The sequence below is a fragment of the Xyrauchen texanus genome, chromosome 13 (assembly GCF_025860055.1).
Source record: "Xyrauchen texanus isolate HMW12.3.18 chromosome 13, RBS_HiC_50CHRs, whole genome shotgun sequence".
In the NCBI taxonomy this organism is placed as follows: Eukaryota; Metazoa; Chordata; class Actinopteri; order Cypriniformes; family Catostomidae; genus Xyrauchen; species Xyrauchen texanus.
In genome coordinates this window covers 29,232,666-29,257,867 of record NC_068288.1, presented here as the reverse complement: position 1 = coordinate 29,257,867, position 25,202 = coordinate 29,232,666, and the positions used below count along the sequence as shown (strand labels likewise).

At 41.7% G+C, this 25,202-nt stretch overlaps 1 protein-coding gene across 1 annotated transcript in view; it reads left to right on the top strand.

The window, feature by feature from the left end:
- The window catches only part of LOC127654106 (BMP/retinoic acid-inducible neural-specific protein 3-like), a 93,823-nt gene extending 72,523 nt beyond the window's left edge, over positions 1 to 21,300 (top strand). Inside the window, exons 5-8 of the mRNA XM_052141101.1 lie at positions 4,899 to 5,004; positions 5,340 to 5,576; positions 15,578 to 15,800; positions 19,496 to 21,300. Coding sequence (XP_051997061.1) covers positions 4,899 to 5,004; positions 5,340 to 5,576; positions 15,578 to 15,800; positions 19,496 to 20,606 — 1,677 coding nt within the window. The 3' untranslated portion in view covers positions 20,607 to 21,300. The remainder of the gene's footprint in view (positions 1 to 4,898; positions 5,005 to 5,339; positions 5,577 to 15,577; positions 15,801 to 19,495) is intronic.
- The last annotated feature ends 3,902 nt before the right edge of the window (positions 21,301 to 25,202 follow it).

Sequence of the window (25,202 nt, the reverse complement as noted above, 5' to 3'; positions counted from 1 at the left end):
TATGACACAATTTCACTTGCTTTTGGCGCCCCCAGCTGGACATTTCACTGGAAACCTGCAGCCAAACGTGTTATCCAGCACGTACATATTTAATTGCAAAAATTTTGTCATGTTCACTTATATTTCATGAGATCAGACAGCATGTTCCATGCATTTAGGGCTTCGAGAGACTAGGGTTGCCAACTGCCTGTTTTTTGGCAGAAATTAAGACATTCCAGACAGGATTCCTGTTGTCCTGTAATTTTAAAATTTAAATTGGCAACCACACAGAAGACTAATATTTGTTTATGTGTGCTTAATTTTATTGTACATTTTAGGGGTGTAACGATTCACTGGGTTTCTCGATGTATCAATTACTAATCCTGCTGATTTATATGCATTTGATATTGAAATATGATTTTTGAATCAAAAATCAAAATCCAGTGTTGGTCAATAATCCATTTAAAATGCTAAAAAATCTAATTAATTAACAAAACAGTGTTCAATATTTTTTAATAAATAAATAATATAATTTAGTTTCATGTGCAATTTAATGGAGACCAGTGGAATTTATTTTTAGTGCCCTCAAAGCTCACTCTTCCGTCGCACAACACAGGATCATGCTCACTTCCATCCGTAACTCTCATTGAAAATGTTTTTAACAGCTTTTGTGCACCTCGTGTCTGATCTCTCCTCAGGATGGACACGGATTATCACATCCTGGCAGCTCACGCTCAAAACGCACTCAAAACAGTGCCGACTACTGGTTCTTTGGCCACTACTGAAACAAAAAGCTTTCTTTGCCAGGAAACTTAGCAGTTATTTTCTATAAGATAAATAGTGCCATTTTACTGGTTTCATTGTTTAGTTGGGTGCTTGGTTTAGTTGGTCATCTTGTTGATGTTGCTTTTTTTTTTTTTTTTTTTTTAGAAAAATGAATGTTACTTTAATGGTGTAATATTTCAATTTTTTTTTACTGATTCAGGGTTGCCCTATTCTTGGCAAACCTTGAAATATCAGGGAATTAAAATATATAATTTTTTTTACATTTTGTAGTTATCCTTGGCTCTAAAATGTTTTATTGGCACATTGCACTCTGTTGTATTCCAAGGGGTCTGTAGTGCTTGCATTTAATGTTTTATTTTAAGCTGTTTTGGTTCAATAAACAATCTTAGGTATTTTGTCTTTTGTCTAAACCAAACATGAGCGGCGCATCACGTTGTGTCAAAAGGAATATCCATTATAATCACTGATGCGTCCAGTAAAAAGGTGTCCTGTTTCATTTTGCACATTATGCGCTGGTGCTACTCATGCCAATAACAAATGTAACAGTGTAAACAGCCTTAAACCACTGCGGTGCGTCACATCGCATGGCGTCAACAGATGAAGAATCCTGATATCTGTGTGAAAACATTCATGCAAAGGTTTTACACACAAATATGTGTGCACATACAATTAGGAAATGCAACCCAATGTCCCATTCTACCTTCTTTTTTGATATCTGAGAAAAAAATTAAACATTTTGATTGCTATGATAGCTGACTGTAGCTGACTGTTATGGCAGAAATGTATGATCTGTGGAAAATTTTCTAAAAGATTACAATAGAGAGAAAGAGTTTGGATTTTTGCCATTGGTGGTGCTTTGACGTTTGCTTGGGTCATCACAGTCAAGCATCTCAAACATAAGCTGGGAGGCATGAAAACTCTGTCAGCACCTCTACATCTCCCCCAGTCTGTCTCTTAACTTCCGAATCTGGCTGGGAGGAATGAGGGCTTGAAAATCAAAAAGAATTTCCAGTTAATGCTCACAGATGGAGCTCTCTTGTAAAGAGCAAGCCTTTGTGTTTCATTCTAAGATTTCACTAGCTGAAGCTGAGAGCATTAACCACGACTAGCTGCACTAAGGATTCCTGCTGCTTTCAATAAGGTCCCATTTACAATAGAGTATAATTCCATTCTAATGCACACTCTCCTACAATGATAAGCTATCCCTTAGTGCACACTAACATGAGGGGGTAAGCTAACCCACTGGAAAGTGACTTAAAAAAAACACAAAAAAAACAGCTGCATGAAATTGCGAAGATTGTTGCAGCGTATTTAAAAAAAACATGCCTTATTCAAACAGGAATACCGGATGCCTAATGACTAATACTCAGGCCCCGTTTTATCCAGTAAAAGCAATAAGTGCCATTTGATTATAAGTGCCAATCCTTATGAAACTTTAATGACATTTCTGATGTATTAAACAGTTTGGATAGGCATCTTAAAATCCATTATTATTCAAATATGTGACTACAGCTCGCACAGTAATATTTTCCTCAGTTTTGTTGGGTAAATCACAAGTGGAAATAACACAATTTCCTATTTTTCCTCATTTTCTGTGCAATGGATGCATGGATGACACATATTGGTTTATTTATTAAGCCTTGAATAAACAGGCCTTTTATGTTATTAATATTTCCAATCATAGTTTCAGTGCAATGTTTCTAGAAGATTTTAGAACTGAACAATAAGATATATGAACGGCACAAGCTTAACGACAGTGATCATGGGATTTATCTTTAATAAAGATATAGAAGACAGTCTTATGAACTGGCGAGTAATTAAGAAATAATGACACATCTGACCTATTACCTTTAATGCATCCCATATACTAAGACAATGGAATTGACCCTTTTATTGTTTACAGATCTCATTAAATCTGCTGCTGGAAGCTCTGATGTTGTCAGCACAAATAAAATGCTGCAGATAAAAATTTTTAAATATATACACATTTTGCGATTCACATAATTTTAGCTTGCCTTGTACTCAGCATCTGCAATAACTACCACATAGTGCATACTCAGGTAAATTCAGATTTTTCATATACAGTGACATCAGCAACAGTTCTCCATTTTTCTCTATTTAATAATAGAAAAAGCCCTAGTTCTGCACATGCTCCGCTCCATCGGGCCCTTGTTACAGGCTCATTGTTATGCATAGAAAAAAAAACATCTTTATATTTGCATTTAGTCAATTTTCCCTTTAAGTCGGACATCTGTCTCAGGACATCTTTCTGTTAGAAATTAATCTGCTGATCCCCATAGAGGCTCCTTGGATTTTAATTAATTGTGTGGAAGTGTCAATAAGAGGAATGGAAATGCCAGCAATAGGATTGCTGAACTTGCTTTTCCAACTGACTCGCATTTGCTTGAAAGTTATTTCAACACATTGAATGGAAATTAAATAAAACAGCTCTCGATAATAGGTATTTGCTGCTTGTGTAACACATTAGAAATGCTTCCTTGGCTTTTCCAGGTCCTCAGTCATTTCCAGTGGTTCACTCGCATGACAAATGCAATCTGCTCGTAGAGTTCACTTTAGTGTTTACTTCATCTAATTTTATTCACTTACTGTGTGTCTGGTGACCCTTGAGTATATGTTGAACAAAGGCAACTATCTTACACAGAAGAAGTTAGCAGTGTTTTGCCTGACAAAAATCTTGGGTCACCATTAATCTACAAATACAATGTGAATACGTTTATTCCCTCACTGGGGAAATATGAAAGAAGACATTGTAGAACAGAGAACAATTTTTAAGTGACAGGTTGGGAGATATATTTGCCCACAGGCAGTGAGTATTCTTCCCATGTGTCAGTGAAGCTTTGATGTACAGTGACTACAAATCAAGCTTTTGTCAGAAGTGATTGAGCTGCGATTGTACGTCAAACCCTTGGATAAGAACAAAGATCCAGTGTTGATATGATTTTCTCAGCAAGAATTCAGTGAGTGAGTGATATTGCTGGGATGTTTACTTGTATTGCACTGTTATAAAATTATTTAGTTTAATTCCTGGAGGTTGATTATTTTGTCTTATTAAAAGGCACAGTCTTTTCACATTGATTATTTTCTTTGCTTTTCTTTCTGTCATCTCAGCCCAGCAAGATTTTTCCAGCATGTACAATCTTCTTACATCATCAATACAGTATACACCTTCCAAAATACTTTATATAGTTATGTTACCTCTTTTGCTCTTTGGTTTGTTGTTTTGAAGTTTCTGCATTAAAGGGATAGCTCACCCAAAAATGAAAAATCTGAAATAATTTATTCACCCTTGCATTGTTCCAAACCCATATGACTTTCTGACCTCTGTGGAACACAGATGTTTGGCAGAATGATAGCCTATGTCATAATTTACTTTAATTATATGGGGGGGGAGGAATTAAACAAAGAAAAGCAAGGTAAGTCCATGCCATTTTTCCCTTATATAATGAAAGTGAATAGTAACTGAGGCTATCATTCTGCCAAACATATACCTTTGTGTTACACAGAAGAGAGAATGTCATACAGATTTGGAAGAACATGAGGTTGAGTAAATTATGACGGAATATTCATTCTCTTTAATGTATCACATTGATTTTGGTACTTTATGTGCCACATTGATTGTGAAATTCATGTCATATTTAGCCATTCACTTGCCTAAATATGGTCCATTAACCTTCACCAAGGCTACAATTACATCTACTTTCAGTGAAAGTACATTACTGTGAAATATTGTCCTTCACCACATTAGAACAATTGAACAGTCACAAGTGAATTGGTTGAAAAGATAGCATTCTCAGTAATACCAATGCCCTTGGCATAACAGTGGAACCATTGAATTGCTCTGTACAGACAAGTTTGAGCCCTTTTAAGACCATTACTGTATGTACTTACACAACTTATATTCTACCTGCTGTCCTGTGTAGATTTATTTTTAAATGCATGTCTAAAGCAATATACCTGTTTGTGAGGTTGTAGAAGCAGTGCATAAATATTTTCTTAGTCTGATTTCACAGGACAGTCATCTTTCTGTTCTGCATATTGAATAACTTGAATGTAATTTCTGCCTCTTTTTTGCATAGAGTATTGTCATATGCCTTCTCTTGTCTTCCCTTTAGGTGACCGAAACAAGGACAGGCCCTCTTGGATGCAGTAACTATGACAACCTTGATTCTGTCAGTTCCGTTTTGGTTCAGAGTCCTGAGAACAAAATTCATCTACAAGGTAGCGCATTCATAATTGAACCATATCCCAGGCTTTCAAATGAAATCGTCACTTGTTTAATTGTTTTCTTTTATGTTGATATTGAAACAGGAAGAAAAGTTAATAAATAATTTTAAAAATCCACAGTTATCTTTTGTGTTTTTAAAGCACGCCTGAAAAATATACCACTCAGTCTGTAAAGGTGTCTTGGAAATTGATTTCCAAGAAATGAATTTATGAAAAGTATTACAATTTAGTAGCTTAAGTAAAGCAGATGACTCATTTAAAATTATGTATTTTTCCCTAAATATGTAGATTATATTTGTATGAAAGCATTTTTTTTTCCATTCCTTTAGGGCTTCAGACCATTCTACCAGAGTACCTAAGGAGCCGCTTTGTGGTGGCAGCTCTCAGCTATATTGGTTGCCACTCAGAGGGCGAGTTTGTGTGCAGAGATAACGACTGCTGGTGCAAATGCACTGTTGATTATCCCCAGTGCAACTGTCCCAGTGAAGACCTGACAGCTATGCAGGACAGTCTGGAACTCATCAGAGAATCCTGGGTACAATCCAACCAAGAGTTTGAAGAATCTGGTAAGAATTTACTATTTCCCTCCCTGGGATAAAAAAAAAGTAAAACTTTCTTGTCAAGTCATTATTTAGGGAATATGGTGAACGTCTTTGTTACTATTGTAACCTCCGTTCCCCGAGGGAGGGAACGAGACATTGTGTCGAAGGAAGTGACACAAGGGGTCTTCTCGGATGCCGAATCATACCTCTGAACCTGAGAAAAGGCCAATGTCAAGTTGGCAGACAGAATTTGCATGCCCCGCCCCGGACATACGGGTATAAAGGGAAGCGGGGCAATGAATGCCAGTCAGGATTTTGCACTGAGGAGCCGAAAAGATGAAGCACAGCCATTAACAGTGCTAGGTCTAGTGCCGTGACCTAGCACTGTTAATGTAAGCGGCGCGACCGCGGCTGAGGATGCTATATGCCCCAGGAGCCTCTGAAATTGTTTTAGAGGAGCCGCTGTGCCGGGCTCAAAGAGAGCAAGGCACCTGAGCACTGACTGGGTGCGCTCGTTGGAGTCATTGAGACTGAGTCTGACTCCATGACGAGAAAAGAGATGCTCTGAACCGGGGCAAGCTTGCTCTTTTCCCAGTTGACCTGAAGCCCTAAACGGCTTAGGTGCCTGAGCACCTGGTCCCTGTGAGCGTGTAATAATTCTCGGGAGTGGACCAGGATGAGCCAGTCATCGAGGTAATTGAGTATGCGGATGCCCGCTTCCCTTAGGGGGGCAAGAGCGGCCTCTGCGACCTTCGTGAAGACGCGAGGGGATAGGGACAGGCCGAAGGGGAAGACCTTGTACTGATACGCCTGGCCGTCGAACGCAAACCGTAAGAATGTTCGGTGTCGTGGCAAAATGGAGACGTGGAAGTTCACATCCTTCAGGTCTACCGCCGCGAACCAGCTGTGAACTAGCTGTCGAACGCAGGTGAGAATCTTTTTATGTGTGAGCATTTTGAACGGGAGTTTGTGTAGGGCCCGGTTGAGAACTCGCAAGTCCAAGATTGTTTGCAACCTGCTGCTTGGGTACAATGAAGTAAGGGCTGTATAAACCCTTCTTCATCTCTGCTATAGGGATGGGCTCTATCGTTTCTTTGAGGAGCAGGGTGGAAATCTCTGCTCGTAAGGCACTGGCTTGATGGCCGCGCACTAGAGTGGAGCGAATACCGCTGAAACGAGGTGGGAGCCGGGCGAACTGAATCGCGTAGCCGTAGAGTTGGATGGTCCTGAATTGGCAAGTGAGAGCAACGCATCCAAACTCCGTGCGAGGGGCACTAACGGGACGATCACGTTTGACGTACCGGGCGGGGCTTCGCGGTGGGGGGAGCAGGTAATAACGTGTCGGGAGGCAGAAGAGTGTCCCGAGGCTTGGGGGCTGAGAAAAGACTCAAAGCACTTACCTCGCTCCGTGCACCCGGCAGGGGCGGGTTATAGGCTGAAGAAGAGGTCCTAAGGAGGCGTCTTCGGAACTCGTCAGCGCTGGCCTGCCAGGGCTGAGCAGTTGCGGGGCTGGAGGCGAGGGAGCTGTGTCCGGGGAACAGGGACTGTAGAGTTTTAGGGCCGGGGTGCCGTGAGTACGGCGCACACCGGCTGGATGACCCAGGGAGTGGGGAAATCTCGCTTTTATTGAACATGTGGGCACCGCAACCCAGAGAGGGTGCGGCAAATGAAAATAAGGAAAACAAGGATTCTCCTCCCGGCCCTCCACCTGGGGATGAGTGGTCTTGGTACCATCTCCGGAGCGAACATCCGACTGCCTGGGTTGCCCGTCTCAGAGCATTTCAGAGCTTTTCTGGTCCGGGAAGGGGTCCTGGAGATGGGGGGCGTATGCCACCTGCGAGGTGCTCGATGCTGGGGCTGAGAGCTGGGCCCAGGTTGCGGAGCTGTCTGCCGCGGCATGATGGGGATACCACCTCCTTCTGCTTCTTCACCGCCGAAAACTGCTGGGCGTAGTCGTCGACGGTGTAGCCGAAGAGGCCAAGCTGGGAGACGGGGGCGTTGAGAAATTTAGCCTTGTCAACGTCACGCATCTCAACCATGTTCAGCCAGAGGTGGCGCTCCTGGACCACGAGGGTGGCCCGCCCGAGTTCCTGCGCTGTGACCTTCATGGCTCTGAGAGCGAGGTCGGTGGCAGAGCGCAGTTCCTGCAGCACATCGGTGTCTGAACTACCCAGGTGCAGATCTTTGAGTGCCTTGGCTTGGTAAATTTGCAGGAAAGCCAAGCCGGTGGCGCTGTAGACTTTTAAGGTCAGTAATGACGTCATACTACGGCTCTGGAGAGGAGTACCGGGCAGTCCCGCCAGGTGGCGGCGTTCTTGGGACATAAGTGGATCGCAACCGCTCTGTCCACTGGGGGACCTCCGTGTACCCGTGGGCCGCCCCGCTATCCAGGGTAGTGAGAGCGAACGAGCGGAGGGCCATCGCATTCACTTCTTCTGACTTAAGCAGTTTCCACTTTACTGGGTTGCCTGTATGGTTTGCATAATTATATTTTTTTGCATGGCCTTGACCCTCTACATTCTTTAAACACTTGTTTTTAGCCCTTAGTTCAGAACTTTCTCCTTCCACAACCCTAATCAAAGGCACTGCGGGTTCTGACCCCGTCGGCTCATCATGCACTTCCGGGAAGAACAGAACCAGGGGGGCATGGTTATGAGCAGCGCCGCGACCCGAGGAACCGATCGAGTAGCCGTGAGGGGGGGGCGGAGATATCCAGTCCAGCCTCATGCTCGCGGCAGCCCGGGAAAGCAGAGCGGGCATCTGTGTGTCAGCCTCAGACTGGGCGAGCAGACCCGAAGTTGGCAGCCCAGGCGAGTCATCAGCATCAGACGCCGCTGTGCCGCTCTCCGAGGCAGTGGCGATGTCGTCATCCAATTCTGGGGGCTCAAGGGAGAATGCCGGCTGGCCGCGAGGCAAGACGGAAGCAAGCAAGCGTGCCGGGGGGGGGTTGTTCGTGGGGATTTACCCGGCGAAACTGTGCCCGTCGTCAGCCCCAAATCGCCTTCATCGCCAGCCGGGTTGTCCTCAATCCCGTAGGAAGAAGGAACGACGCAGGTGGTGGCTGAAGTGGCTTTCCCTCCTGAGAGAAAAAAAACACGACCGCAAGGTTGCCATGGTTATGTTCTCACACTGAGAACATGATCATTCATAAAACACTGCTTGCGCATGATCGCAGCCCAGGCACGCAAGGCAGCTTTTATGACCATCAGAAGTGGAGAGAAATCAACCGCACCCAGGAACTACAAAGAGACGGAAATACATCTTTAAAAAGACGTGTCCTGAAAAGGACTTTCAACGCCTGCTGTGTATTGTTCTTTCATGAGTGGGAACTCAAACTCTTTTAGAGAAAATAGAAGAGAACACTCTTTTAACCAGAAAAAAGCACTGTCGAAGTGCCCAGGGGCATAAACTGCACACCGTGCGGATCAACCAGCAATGCTTCTCGATGATAGAGGTGAGTGGAACAGTAGTGAGATTCAGCTGCTTGCTGCCCAACCATTCGGCTCCGAAGAAAAATTCTGACTGGCATTCGCTGCCCTGCTTCCCTTTATACCCGTATGTCCGAGGCGGGGCATGCAAATTCTGTCTGCCAACTTGATATTGGCCTTTTCTCAGGTTCAGAGGAATGATTCGGCGTCCGAGAAGACCCCTTGTGTCACTTCCTTCGACACAACATCGAGAGTGACAGAAGGGGAACAGGTAAACTTTAAAAGCAGTTGCTAACAGTGGTTTAGTCTTGCATGAACTTTAATTGTTGGTCAGAATTTTTTGAAAATAATCAACAGGGTTCTCACTGTCAGGAAAAATATCAAGGAATTTAAAAATTGCTATTTCCATGCCTGGACAATGGGGAATGTGGTTGGGGCAGTGCGATATCAGCTTGCCGAGTGGGGTTGTCCCCTTCTGCATATCGCGGCCCCCTTCGACATATCGCAGCACCATTTCGCAGCCCCCTTCAGCTTATCGTGGCTCCCTTCATCATAACGCAGGCCCACATTGGCATATCGCGACCCCATTTCGTGGCCGGCCCACTGGGTAAAGTTCTGGTTTTCCCGATGGCCAGTCCGCCTCTGCTTCGGCAAACGTTATATAAAGTTTGTCAAATACAACTGAATTTTTGATGGACATTTTGAGATAAATATTTATGTGCATTTTTTTGTTTTGTTAATAGCATTTGTATTCATTTATTTTGTGATATATTTTTTTTTCTTTTTGATCGTTTTTGTTTTGTCGTAAGTGTTCGTGAAAAGTTTGTGTGTTTTGATATTTGTGTTCAAAATCAATGAAAATTAAAAAAAAAAAAAGGCAGGGAAATTTAGTGGGAAAGAAGGTAAATATAAAATATTACATCTCTCTAAAGTATTACACAGGCTAGATATTTATTTTTGTGACTGAGTAAAAATTGCATATCAGTGTGTCCATTGAGAGTCGTACTGGAGACAGTAGATAGCCGTTTAAAAATGCTATTGATTTTGTGAAGTCAGATGTTTATGTACATTGTTTTTGTTTTGTTGATATCTTTTGTTTTTAGTGCATTTATTTATTGTTGGTGCATTTTATTATTTATTTATCTATTTATTTTGTAAAAAAATAGACTGATAGTATCAGCAAGATAGCATTATGTGTCCATTGAGGATCTTATTAGAGACACTATAATAATAATAAATACTGTATAATTATTTATCTATTAATTCAGTAACACTTTACAATAAGGTTCCGTTTGTTAGCATGAGTTAATTCATTAGATGTCAAGAATTAACAATGAACAATCTTTTAAAGCAGTGTATGGTTAATGCTAATTAATAAAAACACAACTAATTGTTAGTTGAATTGTTCATTGTTTGTTCATATTGCATTAACTAATGTAAATAGATCAACTTTTAATTTTGAAAATCTATATGGGAAAGTCATGGAAATTCATTGGTCTTTAAGTGACCAAAGAGTTGGAAACCCTGAGGCTAACTAAGCAAGGATAAGTAAATTTGTAACGGAATGAAACTAGGAAGCAAGTTGCAAGTGACAGTTGGTTTATTAACAGCAAAATGTGAAGATTGGGAAAAGTCCGGGGTAATGGTCTAGTGGCGCAGAGTCTCCAATGGTCAGGTGATCGTGGTGAGAAGAGTGATGAGAAGTGTAGAACGGACACGACGAATCCGGGAAACAGCAACAGAACATGAACCAGGAACAACGAGAGAACTGGACTGGAACTTCAGAGTGGAGAACAACACTGGACATCACAAACAACGATCTGACAAGGAGATGAGAGAGTGGTGAGAATTTAAAGGGAATGGGAATGAGTAACAGCTGGTAAGAGGAGTGATTGCGGCAGAGCGCTAATCACGGTAACAAGCAACACGCCCACACATTCACGCACACACACACACAATATGAACAAGGCACGAGACAAGGAAGAGACATAGGATTTAAATACCGTGACAGTACCTCTCCCCTAGGAACGCCTCCTGGCGTTCCCAGGCTCCCTTACCTGCCGATTGTAGTCATCGATAAGGGAGTGATCCAGAATGTCTCTGGCCGGCACCCAACTTCTCTCCTCCGGACCGCAACCTTCCCAGTCCACCAGGTACTGAAATCGCGTCCCCTCCATCTTGAGTCCAGAATACGGTTGACCGAATAAGTAGGTTCCCCATCTACGAGTCGCGGCGGGAACGGAACCGAACCGGCGGGTTAATGCGGAATAAAAGACGGGTTTTATTTTGGATACATGAAATACGGGTGAATTCTCCTGTACGCTGGAGGAAGGTTGAGGCGGACTGCCACCGGACTAATAATCTTGGTGACAGCGAACGGGCCAATGAATTTAGGTGCAAGTTTATTAAATACGGAACGTAGAGGAATGTTCTTAGTAGAAAGCCACACTTTTGACCAACGACGTATACGGGAGGCCTAGACCGGTGGCGATCAGCTTTGGCCTTGGTGCGTGACCCCACTTGGAGTAGAGTCTCACGGGCCCTAGTCCAAGTCGCGGTGACACCTCTGGACCGAGCCGTGAGCGGAGGGACCGCGACTCGGATTCCAGACTAGGAAAAATAGGTGGCTGGTAACCTACACTACACTCAAACAGAGATAGGCCCGTGGATGATACTGGTAGCGTGTTGTGGGCGTACTCAACAAACGACAGTTGTTGACTCCATGAGGAAGGATTCTTGGATACCAAACATCGTAACGTTCTCTCCAGATCCTGGTTGGCTCGCTCAGATTGACCATTGCTCTGGGGATGAAACCCTGAGGACAGACTAACAGTCGCTCCCAGTAATTTACAAAATTCTCGCCAAAATTTTGACACAAATTGGGGTCCTCTGTCAGAGACCACATCTGTCGGGAGGCCATGTAGCCGAAAGACGTGGTCAATGACAATCACCGCGAATTTGCGAATGAAACGCCGGTAGAAATTGCCGAACCCCAGGAACCTCAGTAGGGCCTTACGAGACTCTGGACTTGGCCAATCTACCACAGCCTTGATCTTCTCAGGATCCATGCGCATTCCCTCAACCGACACGATGTACCCTAAGAAAGGAACCGACTGTGCATGAAAAACACATTTCTCCGCCTTGACAAAAAGCCCATTCTCTAGCAATCTCTGAAGCACTAGCCGGACGTGCTGCACATGTTCCTGGAGAGACGAAGAAAAAATCAATATGTCATCCAGGTAAACATATATGAACTGATCAACCATGTCTCGCAGCACGTCATTGACGAGTGCCTGGAAGACCGCTGGGGAGTTGGACAGGCCGAACGGCATGACCAAGTATTCAAAGTGCCCCCTGGGGGTGTTAAAAGCGGTTTTCCATTCATCCCCCTCCCTGATGCGGACCAAATGATAAGCATTACGTAAATCCAATTTCGTGAAGATAGATGCTCCCTGCAACCTCTCAAAAGCTGAAGACATCAACAGCAGAGGATAAGTATTCTTTACCGTGATGTTGTTCAGCTCCCGGTAATCAATACAAGGTCGCAGAGATCCATCCTTCTTCCCCACAAAAAGAATCCGCCCCGCTGAGAAGAGGAAGGGCGGATGAATCCATTAGCTAGAGAATCCGAAATATATTTCTCCATAGCCTCCCTCTCTGGAACCGAGAGTGAATATAACTTACCTTTAGGCGGAGATGTACCTGGCAATAACTCTATGGCACAGTCATAGGGACGATGTGGAGGAGAGAAGCCGCCGAGACTTACTGAACACCTCCTTCAGGTCCAGGTACTTCGCGGGCACGTTAGCTAAATCCACCGCCTCTTCCTGAAAAACAGGGACAAAAACAGACGGACAGGCAGAAACAAGACAAGACTTATGACATTGATTGCTCCACGCTGACACAGACTTAGACTGCCAGTCCACTCTTGGATTGTGATGGGTGAGCCAGGGATGACCAAGGACGATGGGGGCAAGAGGAGTGTCCAGTATGTAGAAGGAGATGGTCTCGGTGTGATTGCCAGATGTGACGAGAGTGATGTCTTCAGTGGCTAGGGAAATGGTGGGAAGTTTCTGGCCATTGAGGGCGTGTACAGCGATCCGATGAGTGAGAGACTTGAGGGAACTTGGTGGTTAAGTGCAAAGGTGTAGTCCATGAAATTTCCTTCGACCCCAGAATCCAGCAGTGCTCGGCAGTCGTGGACGGTGATTGGACCATTGAAGACTTACCGGAAGGAGGGTAGATGTGGATGAGGTCTTCTCGTGGAGATCCCACCCGATAGTAGCTTCATACTTACTATCGGGCGTATCCTTTTAAAGGACAGTTGTAGGCAAAATGTCCAGCTCCTCCACAGTACAAGCAAAGTCCCTGGGATCTCCGCCTTTCCCTCTCCTCCGGAAAGCCGGGCTCGACCCACCTGCATGGGCTCGGGATCACAGACGGGGCTGAACGCGTCCCCGCCTCCAGAGCATTGGCCGCCAACTCATCCCGATGGGTGGTTGGTTCGTACTCGCCGTTCCACTCTGGACAACCTTGCGTCCACTCTAAGCGCCAGGGCGATCAAGTCGTTTAGCTTGGTGGGAAGATCCATGGCGTATATCTCCTTCTGGACGTGGTCAGCCAGCCCATGCAGGAACATGTCCCACTGCGCCTCCTCGTTCCATTGGCTCTCCGCCGCTAGCGTCCAGAACTCAATTCGTCTTGATTCTCCCACACCGCCGTTCCCCATAGAGCCGCTCTCCCAGAAAGTAGCATCAGAACAAAGGCGACCTTGGTTCTTTCATCACAGAATGTCCTGGGTTGTAGAGAAAAATGCATTGAGCATCGTGTTAGAAAAGCTCGGCAAAAATTAGGTTCACCTGAATATAACTCTGGAACCGGTAGGCGGGGCTCCGACTGGGAGGGGGCCGCTGGTGGTGGTTGAGGAATCAGCGGTGCGGGTGGCGCAGTGGGAGCTCGCAGAAGTTGAATTTGCTGGGTGAGTCCGGACACCTGCGCCACTAGAGCCTGGACAGCCTGAGCCGTGTCATTGAGATTCTTCTCTTGGTTCTCCATACTGAAATCTGCTGTTCATCACGTAATTCTTCTAGGCTGTCTGAACTGTTACTCGCTGCTTCCATCTTGTGGTCAGATCGTTCTGTAACGGAATGAAACTAGGAAGCAAGTTGCAAGTGACAGTTGGTTTATTAACAGCAAAATGTGAAGATTGGGAAAAGTCCGGGTAATGGTCTAGTGGCGCAGAGTCTCCAATGGTCAGGTGATCGTGGTGAGAAGAGTGATGAGAAGTGTAGAACGGACACGCACGAATCCGGGAAACAGCAACAGAACATGAAACAGGAACAACGAGAGAACTGGACTGGAACTTCAGAGTGGAGAACAACACTGGACATCACAAACAACGATCTGACAAGGAGATGAGAGAGTGGTGAGAATTTAAAGGGAATGGGAATGAGTAACAGCTGGTAAGAGGAGTGATTGCAGCAGAGCGCTAATCACGGTAACAAGCAACACGCCCACACATTCACGCACACACACGCACAATATGAACAAGGCACGAGACAAGGAAGAGACATAGGATTTAAATACCGTGACAAAATTACATTAAACAGGGATTGTTGTCACCTTGTTAAATTTGATGCCCAACAAGTAAATAGTGGGAAGTGCTTCCTGGGATCTAGTGTCATTGTCAGTGTGGTAAAGCAGCGTTTTAGACTTGGCAGGCTTACTTGTCCCCGAGCTAGGCATGGAGCCAGCACTGAGCAGGTTTTTGTGTGCATCATAGACATGTTGGAGCTCTGCCTCCTGCAGTATCAGCAGGGAGTGAAAACTTCTGCCTAATAACTGTAAACCAAATAAATAAACAACAATCATCTGCTGGACAAAGATGATCTACTAGTCACTTCCTCTATTCAGTTGGGGCATCATGCTTTTTTTGTTTGGGTAATCAAATTAGTAATGAAAACAAAATTTGATGGCTTGTAGAGCTCAATGAATGTCTGAAATGGAAATTTTTATATTTTCAATTACCTATGTCTCATGGCACGAAAAATCAAATTCTGTGCAGACTCGTATTGTCAGGTTATGATGAGGATCATAATTATAGAATTATAGATTATTATAGAAACTGAGATCATTTCTTGTTAGATATTAGGTAGCATTGATTGGAGTTTTCAGTGCTATAACTCGGCTATTGATTGAATGAAAATGAACTTCCATATGCTGAAAGACATTTGTGTGACCAAGATGATCCTGCTTTTCTCTAACAACTTGCCATCCTGCAGAACTTAATTTTTTCATTGTTGAAGCTGAACGCTCTGTGCTCCTTCAAATTCTGCCTGTCCTTCATAGAGACGGCTTAGTGTTAGGCAATTCATTGAAAATACCCCACTGTCCTTGTCTAGCGGTGTTCAATCACACAGGACAATTTCAAATTTTCATCAAAGGAATGAAGAAAAAAAAAAAACATTCCACCTGATCCCCGACCACCACCCACACTTTCACTGTTCACTCATTTTATCAGACAGGACTGATTTATTTTTCCCAACATGAGGCAAAATCATTCAAATAATTTATTATCAACACTTGTCTGCTTTCTAGAGGAGTTCCAAAATTATGTGAGGAGATTACCAACTTTCTACTCTCTGAACACATCTGCTGTGCTATACTTCTGGAAGATGGATCCTGTCGTTCAGCAACGTTTTCAGCTCTTGGAGAGTAGCACACAGCAGATGCTCAGCAAAGCACACCGGATTGTCATCAAACTCTTCAAACTCAGCAAAAGGTGTCGAACTCAACCCAAAATATCTGTGCCCAGGCAGAGGTAAGAAACACACCATTTTCCTAGTGCATTGTGTATAGAAATGTGCTCTTATTTATAATTGTTTTTGAGATCATGAAAGGTCATTAATTAATTATGGCATGCCAAAAGAACTGAGGTTTGTCTATTTTTTTTCACAACCCTGGAATAAAGACCAACTTAGACAAGCATGAATTTCCTTGCTGGTCCAGACTGGACTCTGGTGGTTTTGTGCTGGCCTAGCTAATGGACCAGCATAGCCAAGAAGTTCACCAGAAAACCTTTGATGAAGACGATCGACCAGCTTGGACTTCTGACCAGGTTGATCTGCTGGTCATAGTTAAAAGAAACCCAAAAGGGACCATTCTGTCATCATTTACTCTCATGTCATTCCAAACCCATATATTTTGTTTTTGTTTTCTTCTGCAAAACACAAAATGAGGAATTTTAATGAATATTTTGGTCCATATTCTTAGGGGTTAATTCTAAAACTTAAAAAAAAGAACCGGGAAGTCTAAAATAAAATTGTCTATCCGACTCATTGGTCATATTCCAAGTCTCTGACGGCATAAAATGGTGAGAAACAATGAGAATTTTAAGTCATTTTACAGCGAAAATCCATCCGTTTCGTGTTCATGAGTCTTTGAAATAAGCTTGGTCATAGTTATTTAGCGCTCATGAATGCCCAAAATACTGACCAGCTATGCTGTTTTTTTTCAGCAGGGAAAATATAAAAATGCAGATTTTTATTAAATCAAAATGCTTCTATTGCCATGATGACATCATGCTTCACTGGATCTTAATTTTTTATGGGTTTCCAATTGAATTGACTAATATGAGATTTGAAATGCATGTCCCCTGAACTAATTAATTTAGAAATGCCTTTAACACACAACTCAGTCCATATCTGAGGGCAATTGTGGCAAGCATAATAATGTTAAATCTAGTGTCTTGGCTGAAGTCCCAGCCACTCTAAAATTATAGAGACTGTCACATCTAATCATTTTAGGAGTTAGTGGATGAACAGGTTTTATCTTACCATCTATAGGCTAAAGTGCAGGATGTGTTTTAATGGAAGGCATGAGAAACAGGTAATTTATGGTCTCTGATCTTGCATGATAATGCAGTGCCTTTGATTAGGGTTGTGGAAGGAGAAAGTTCTGAACTAAGGGCTAAAAACAAGTGTTTAAAGAATGTAGAGGGTCAAGGCCATGCAAAAAAATATAATTATGCAAACCATACAGGCAACCCAGTCAAGTGGAAACTGCTTGAGTCAGATGAAGTGAATGCGAAGCCGAAAGCGATGATCAGCTTCACAGTTGAAGGTTTTTGGTTCATTAATATTCATATTGACTTCTCAAAGACACATTATTCAGATATTTACCATATTATCACTTAAGCTAGTGAGGTGCTCTGGAATGTCATGTAATTGAGATGGTAGCAAGATGCATCGGCAACTACTTCTTAAAATGTTCTATTTTATACTTTATTTCTTGAAATTTTAGACTTGGTTTAGAAATGACAAAGATCTAGGCCATGAGAACAATAAAAGCAGGTTTAGAGAAGGTTCTGCAATTCTTTTTGATCTGTCTTCAAGAGCATCTTTTCTCTTTGAGAATGTGATTGAAGTTTTACCAAGAAAAGAAAAGCAGGCAAATAGAAAAGACATATTTTATTAGACTGCTTCTGAGTTCCCGATTTACTGTTTTGTTTTCGCTGTCTTTTCATCATTCACTATTGAATGATTTGCATTTCACACCTTTAGGAATATTCTTTTTTTCATTCCTTTCATTTATCTATCAGGTGTAAAAACTATAGCTTGGTGAATTCATTCATGAAATTCATTAAGGTTTATTTTGTGTGGGCTTGTATTTTTGCACTCATCTCTGTCTTTCACTATACAATAGAAGCTGTACTCCAAATAAATTTTAGAAAGAAAAAAATGCTTATTTCAGCATTTATTGTTCAATCATCAGATTTTTTTAAAGTCTAAGAATATGGAAATTCTCAATAAATTGTTTTTTTTTGGAATAAATGGGCATGAGCATGTTTTATCTCTGGTGTGAATTTCCGTTTCACTGTCAGTGAAATATGCTGACAGGCTGCTGAGATTTCCTCCATTGCCAACCACCTGCATACTGACTGTCTCTCAGGCAGCCTGGCGCTATGAATATTTATACATTCTGTTGCCATCACTTATGTTTTAACCCAGAGTAAACAGTTTTTTCTCTGTGAAAGTGTACATTTTAATAGCAGAGAAAGTCTTAAGCTATCTCTTAGGATAGCATAACAAAAGGCACGGGGCAATTGCTGAAATAGATTTTTTCACTATAAAAGGAAAGTGTTACTATGCGCAGCAAAAGCCTTGCAAAAGCTCTAATTAATTATGTAGCTATAAGGCAGTTCAGATGGGAATTAAGAATAGCAAGACTTACTTTACAGTGAGGTTGTATACATTAACCAACATTAATAAATGCTGTTCAGATATTGTGCATTATTAGTTAATGTTAATTACACACAAACTAATATATTAACATTAAAAGTTGTATACATTTGTGCATTCATAAGGCATTATGAACTAACATTAACTATCAATCAACTGTAGTATGTTTCTAAATAAATATGAATGAAGATTAATAAATGCCGTAAACAATTATTCATTGTTAGTTTATGATGCATAATTAATTAACTAACAATATAGAGTTAGTATGCCCCAAAATGAAAATTCTGTCATTATTTTTGTTACTTTTGTTTTTATTATATATATATATATATATATATATATATATATATATATATATATATATATATATAAAAGTTAATGGTGACTGAGGCTAACATTTTGCCCAAAATTTTCTTTTATGTTCTATGGAAGTGAGAAAGTCATGTTTGGATGAACTATCCCTTTAATGTAAACAACTTTCTATAACGTGTTACCTTAAGAATTTACCTGACTGTAATGATGGTTAAACTAGAAAAAATATATGCACAAATATGATTCGGTTTAGGTTGATTATAATTTGTATTATAATGAGTGAGAATTGTTTATCCATGGCATTTAAACTGGGCAATAAATACATTAAACATGGCTCAAATATTTAATATACTTTTTGCATTTGGACATGGGTAGAGACTTAATTTACTTTAAAAGTAGGTTTTACCTCACAGCTGTACAAATTTAATTTTTACCCTGTTATTGTGCTCGGAACAAAGTGAAATGGAAAATTATTACATTTTAGCTGATGTTTAAAATTTGACTTTATGTGACAGATCGTGCTGATCCACTCCAGTGGGTTCATTTGCCAGTGGCTTCAATGAGAATCATTACAGTATCTAAATATGCATGTTATGTTAATTTCTGCAAGATGGGCTTTTTAATGCCATAAAATGGATGTAATTATTTGGAAATAATTCAGTATCTCACTGTTTTTTAAGTATTGATTTTTCCACATTTTCAAGTTGGCATCATCTAGAATTTTGATGAAAACCTTGTGTACTTTTCTAAGAATATTTGTTCATAACACCTCTTCGTTTCAAGCTCTATCCTAACAGCCTGAGACTAAAAGCTAATGTAATGTAATCTAATGTGGATGTCCCCATGCCCTTACATTACCTTGATTATTTCATATGGCATCTTTGATATAACTACTTTATTTATCTTCATACTCAATCTATGATGAAATAATGTGTCATTTACAACTTTCATTCCTTCACCATAGGCCTCTCAGCTATTGGCTGAGGTATGTCCTCTCCATCATGTACTGCAGTGAGAACAATCAGATAGGCTCCTACAAGGAGGAAATCAAGACCTGCTCCTGTCATTATGAGCACCCATCCTGTCAGGGCATTATCCCGTGCTCTGTCGGCGACGGACCTCACTGCGCCTCCTGTTCCTATGAGAATCGTTCCCGCTGTGCGAGCTGTAATCCAGGCTTCATGCTGAGCCAAGGGACCTGTAGGAATACAATCCCGGATTCTACTGACAACTACATTGGTTTCGAAACAGACCTCCAAGACCTGGAGCTGCGCTATCTCCTGCAAAAGAAAGACGGGCGAATTAGTATTCACGCCATGTTCATAAGCAATGATGTCAGACTCAACAACTGGTTTGACCCCAGCTGGAGAAAGAGAATACTGTTGACACTCAAGAGCAACAAGTTCAAGTCCACTCATGTTCACATGCTCCTAGGGATCTCCCTGCAGATATGCCTTACTAAGAACAGCACCCTGGATCCTGTGCTGTCTGTCTACATCAACCCATTTGGAGGTAGTCATTCAGAGAGCTGGATCATGCCCATTGACCAGAATAGCTACCCTGACTGGGAAAGGACCAAGTTAGACATCCCGCTTGACTGTTATAATTGGTCCCTGACTCTGGGTAACAAGTGGAAGACCTTTTTTGAGACTGTACATATTTACCTGAGGAGCCGGGTTAAATCAGCTCAGGGGAATGGCACTGCCCCGTTTGAGCCATTGGAATACATGGACTCCTCACATAACCTTGGCTACATGAAAATAAACAGTCTGCAGGTGTTTGGTTACAGTATGCAGTTTGATCCAGATGCCATCCAGGACTTGATCCTGCAGCTAGACTATCCATACACACAAGGATCACAGGACTCTGCCTTGCTACAGCTGCTGGAAATAAGAGACCGGGTGAACAGACTGTCTCCACCGGGCCAGCAGCCTCTGGACCTGTTCTCCTGCTTATTGCGCCACCGTCTCAAACTCTCCACCACTGAAGTGGTCCGTATCCAGGCTGCTCTTCAGGCCTTCAGTGCCAAGCAGCCCAATTCAATGGAGTATGAAACTACCAAACTATGTAGCTAGTAAGGCACTTCAATGTAACAGTATATTTATAGTTGTTTCATTAACTGTAGTAAATGGCCTAGTATTCCTTCGGAAGGAACAACAGACTGCTACTTGGATAGTGTTGATGGTCCAGATATTTTTTTATAAATTTTATTATTTTATTTTATTTTTCTGTTAGTTTGAAGCACTGATGTAATGGACCAATTCAGAAGAAGGGCCAACTCCAGTGCAATGTGTTGTGTTATGACTCAATAGCGTGGGGAGCCTTTTTTTATTTTTTCATTTTCATGTTGCACTTCTGAAATTAGAATCACCGCCAGTCCTGATAAACAATGCATAGAACACATGAACATGCGTGAATTTTATTTTTCATCTCTTCATTCTTTGTGAGCTAAACAGAGGAAGTAAACATGTGGTGAGCCAAACCTTGTTAGTGTAATCAGGCTCCCCCACTGTGTCTGGGCAAAATTCTGACATGTTTATTGTCATTGTTTTCTTTTGTATGCCTGTCAACAATTTAACTCAAAAATATCAGCGTAGTAATCAAAAATAGATGTTTTTTTCAAGGTGTTTATTGCAATATGAATGTAGGAGGAAATCACACAAAATACACAAGTTACGTATTATATATTCTGTTTCATGTAAATGTATTTTTATAAAAATAAATTATTTGTGACAAGCTACTGAAGAAAATGTCCATAAAATGTATAGAACACGAATTTGTTAACACTCTAAATAAAAGTAATTTTTATGTGCCGTCTGTAAATACCTCTTATTACTTGAATTCCACATCTTGGTAGATTTTTTTTTGTCTCTCAACTGATTGTTTTATTCAGATGCTCTCTTACAGTATGTGATTGTCTTAAATTATACAGAGAATATACTATTTTCTTAATTCTCAGACTATATCATTTAGCATAATGTATGTTTTCCATGTTATACTTATGATCCAGTGTACACATTTTTTTGTATTTTGCTGGAAAATATTTGTATACAGTTATAAGAGTTGTTCGAGTTCATTTTGACCTAGAAAATAGTGTTCATTGTCTTAGTGAATGCCAGTTCATCTCATTAGACATACATATTATTGTGCTTTTTAAAGAGCTCAAAGAGTCGAAGACAAGTCTCTCTAAAAAACGATTTCTTAAGAGAGCCTTCGCAATTCATCTACGTGAAAAGCTTTGACAACTCACATCATGTTAGAACGAAAATACATTAAGATAAAGGTCCACGCAGGAATCTATTTGACTTCTTTTTGTCATTAATGCTCCTCAACTTTTCTTCTTGTATCACCTTGAGAAGAGGTGAGCCATTTCATTAGGGAACACATTTCTAAAATTGCCACAAGAAATGTGTTTTTTTTTCCACCGTAGTAGATAGCAAAAATTTAAATGAAGTATTGTTTGGTCAGCTGTGGTGTGTTTCAAGGAAGGGTCCTGCAAAAACATTTACAGAAGGGCCAAGCATTATGGGAAGCCATCGCAACTAGTGCAGTTTACAGAAATGATAACTGAATTGTGGTGATCAACGACTGGGACACACTGCATATAAGGTTCTGCATATGGAGTGACATTGTTTTCTATATTACCAGTTCTACAACTCTAGTTCACAGTGACAGAATAGTAATGTTCGCCCAGTCAAATGCCTTACACATTTGAACTGATGAATGTCAGCTGAGAGAAAAACAGACATCAAAGCCCATTAACTTACCATCTAAACCATTATTACCATCAAGACAGCAATCAGTTTGACTGTTATGTATTACTGACTTCCTTGAAATTAATGGATATTGTATCACAATTATTCAGTCCTGACATCACATATTAAACAGGAAAGGGGTGTGTGGTTAGTGTTATTTATGGCTGACATCATACCAGTTCTGTAGACTTACTTTAAATTAATTTCAAGCATCAGATCCACAACATGCACTTTAAACAACTTTAATTGTAATTTCTACACTGTTTGGGGAAAAAAATGCATGCAAAATTGTGTAAGATAAGATTTAACTTTATTTTTATGGGTTTATTTTTTAACCCATTGAGAAATACACATCAATTTAAAAATACACAAATTTTAACATCAAGCGTAAACCACATATTTTATATATATAAACAAGCAAAAAAGAAACACCCCTTTTTCAGGACACTATTGTGACAGGGCGGAGGGCGGGGTCGGGTCGTAATTCCGCACACCCGGCCCCTAATAAGGCTAATTAGCCCTCAAGAGGGATAAAGGCTGACCGAAGATGGCAGTGCGGCTGTCACGATCCCCTGTTGTCTTCCCGTGTTTCACTTTTCAACTGTCTTAAACTACAATTCCCATAATTCCCAGCCCTCATCACTGCCAGCACTCAGTCATTGTTCTCACCTGTTTGTCGTTTAGTCCTCATTACCCCTGTGTATTTAAACCCTGCTGTTCCTCCATTCCTTGTCGATCGTTGTTGTGTTGTTTGTCTAGTCATTTTGTCAATAAACAGCATTTAGATCCTCACCCCCATCTGCCTTCATAACAGCGGCAGAGAGAGAGATTTATGGATTGCTGTCCGACACCTGTGTGTTTGTCTTTTTGGTATTTATATTGTCAAGCCGGTTCTCGCATTCTCCTTTCCATTAATCCCTTTACACTGCTGCCAAAAACTCAGAAAGGAGGAGGCGAGAACCGGCTTGACAAAATAAATAATAGTTTCATATAAAACTCAACCAAAAAGACAAACACACACACACACACACACACTGTTGCATTGCCGTCTTCGGTAAGCTATTTCCATTCATGACAGTGCAGCTCCTACTTGAATGGGGAAAGACCCAAATATAAAAAATGGTTGGTCAAGATTACTATCAAATAACATCTAATCAGCAATAACATTTGTCAATTCTGGAATCATACATTTTGCTTCTTACCTCGTATTACGCTAAAAACGCAGTTGAGATGATTGACAGGTGATGTCTGTATCTAAAAGATAATTGGCTATTTTTCCTTCAAAGCAGGACTTCCTTTCTTCCTTTCTATAGACTGATGGCGCTTAGAGCTCTTTGGTTAGGCGTTCCACTTTCTCACATTCATTTTAATAGAAGTGTCCTGTCTCTGCTAAATAGTCTCTGGATTTACATAGTCTTAATGTAAATCCAGATGAATAAATGTAAATTAAATAGTCTTTCTTTTCCCATAATGACACATCTTAAATATTAAAACTGTAATTTCAATGTTGTGGTCTAATATACACAATATATAAAAACATTGTTGTCATACATCAGGAAAGATGCCAAAGGCTATATCTAAGTAATGGGAAGATTTTGAGTCATAAGTCCAATTGCACAAAACTCCCTTAAACAAGAATATTGTTTGTGAATTCTATCCTCTGAAGCAAGGGTGACCAACCCTGCTCCTGGAGAGTTACCTTCCTGCAGAGTTTAGCTCCAACACACCTGCCTGTCATTTTCAAGTAATTCTAAAGACCTTGATAAGTTGGTTCAGGTGTGTTTGATTAGGGTTGGATCTAAACTCTGCAGGAAGTTAGCTCTGCAGGAGCAAGGTTGGTCACCCCTGCTCTAAAGTATATTTTCACTTTCATCACATTTTTGTTATACTCTAGCTGTTGGTAAAGAAGTGAACAAAATCAAACCACACTGGCATATACAGTACAGTAAGGATCAACTATTTTATACAAGCAGATTTTTTTCAGGAGGGTTTCAAATATTTTCCCTATCTGTCACTCGCTCGACATTTTGTCGATGTAGTGACTCTTGGGGTCACCCATGGGAGCCCGAAACACCTCTGATCTTTGAGAAAAGGCCAATGGGAATTGGCAAGTGGAATTTGCATGCCACTCCTCCAGACATATGGGTATAAAATGAGCTGGCTCACAACCACTCATTCAGATTTTTTCTTCTTCACTGCCAGAACATGACCGTGGCAACGTTGTGGTCACAGCTTTCCTTCCTCATAGGGAAAGAACACCCCAGCAGCTCCCCGCCTCTGTCCTTCTACCTACGTGAATGAGGTCACATCGGTTAACACTGGGGGCGATTTGGGGACCCCAATGGGAGCCACTCCACCACAGGGCTGCAGTACCCAAATTCTCAGAAAAAGAACATTTTCCTCAAACCCTGGGTCACACACACGGTGTTTAAGGCCATCGTTGTCACGATTGCCGGACACCGCACACACCACACGAGGGCCGGGCTTACCAGTACAAGGTCCTCCCTTTCGGTCTGTCCCTGTCTTCACGAAAGTTGCAGAGGCAGCCCTTGCCCCGCTAAGGGAGGTGGGCATCCGCATCCTCAACTATATCGATGACTGGCTGATCCTATCTCACTCTCGAGACTTGTTGTGTGTGCACCTGGACCTGGTGCTCAGGCATCTCAGCCAGTTGGGGCTTTGGGACAGCTGGGAAAAGAGCACGCGCTCCCCAGTAAAGAGCATTTCTTTTCTCGGGTTGGAGTTAGACTCAGTCTTTATGATGGAGTGCCTCACAAGCGAGCATGCACAGTCGGTGCTGAGAATGGCAGGCTCCTGGGACATATGGCGTCCTCTATGGTAATCACAACACTCAGGTTAATGCGTATGAGGCCGCTTCAGCACTGGTTTCAGACTTGAGTCCCGAGATGAGCATGG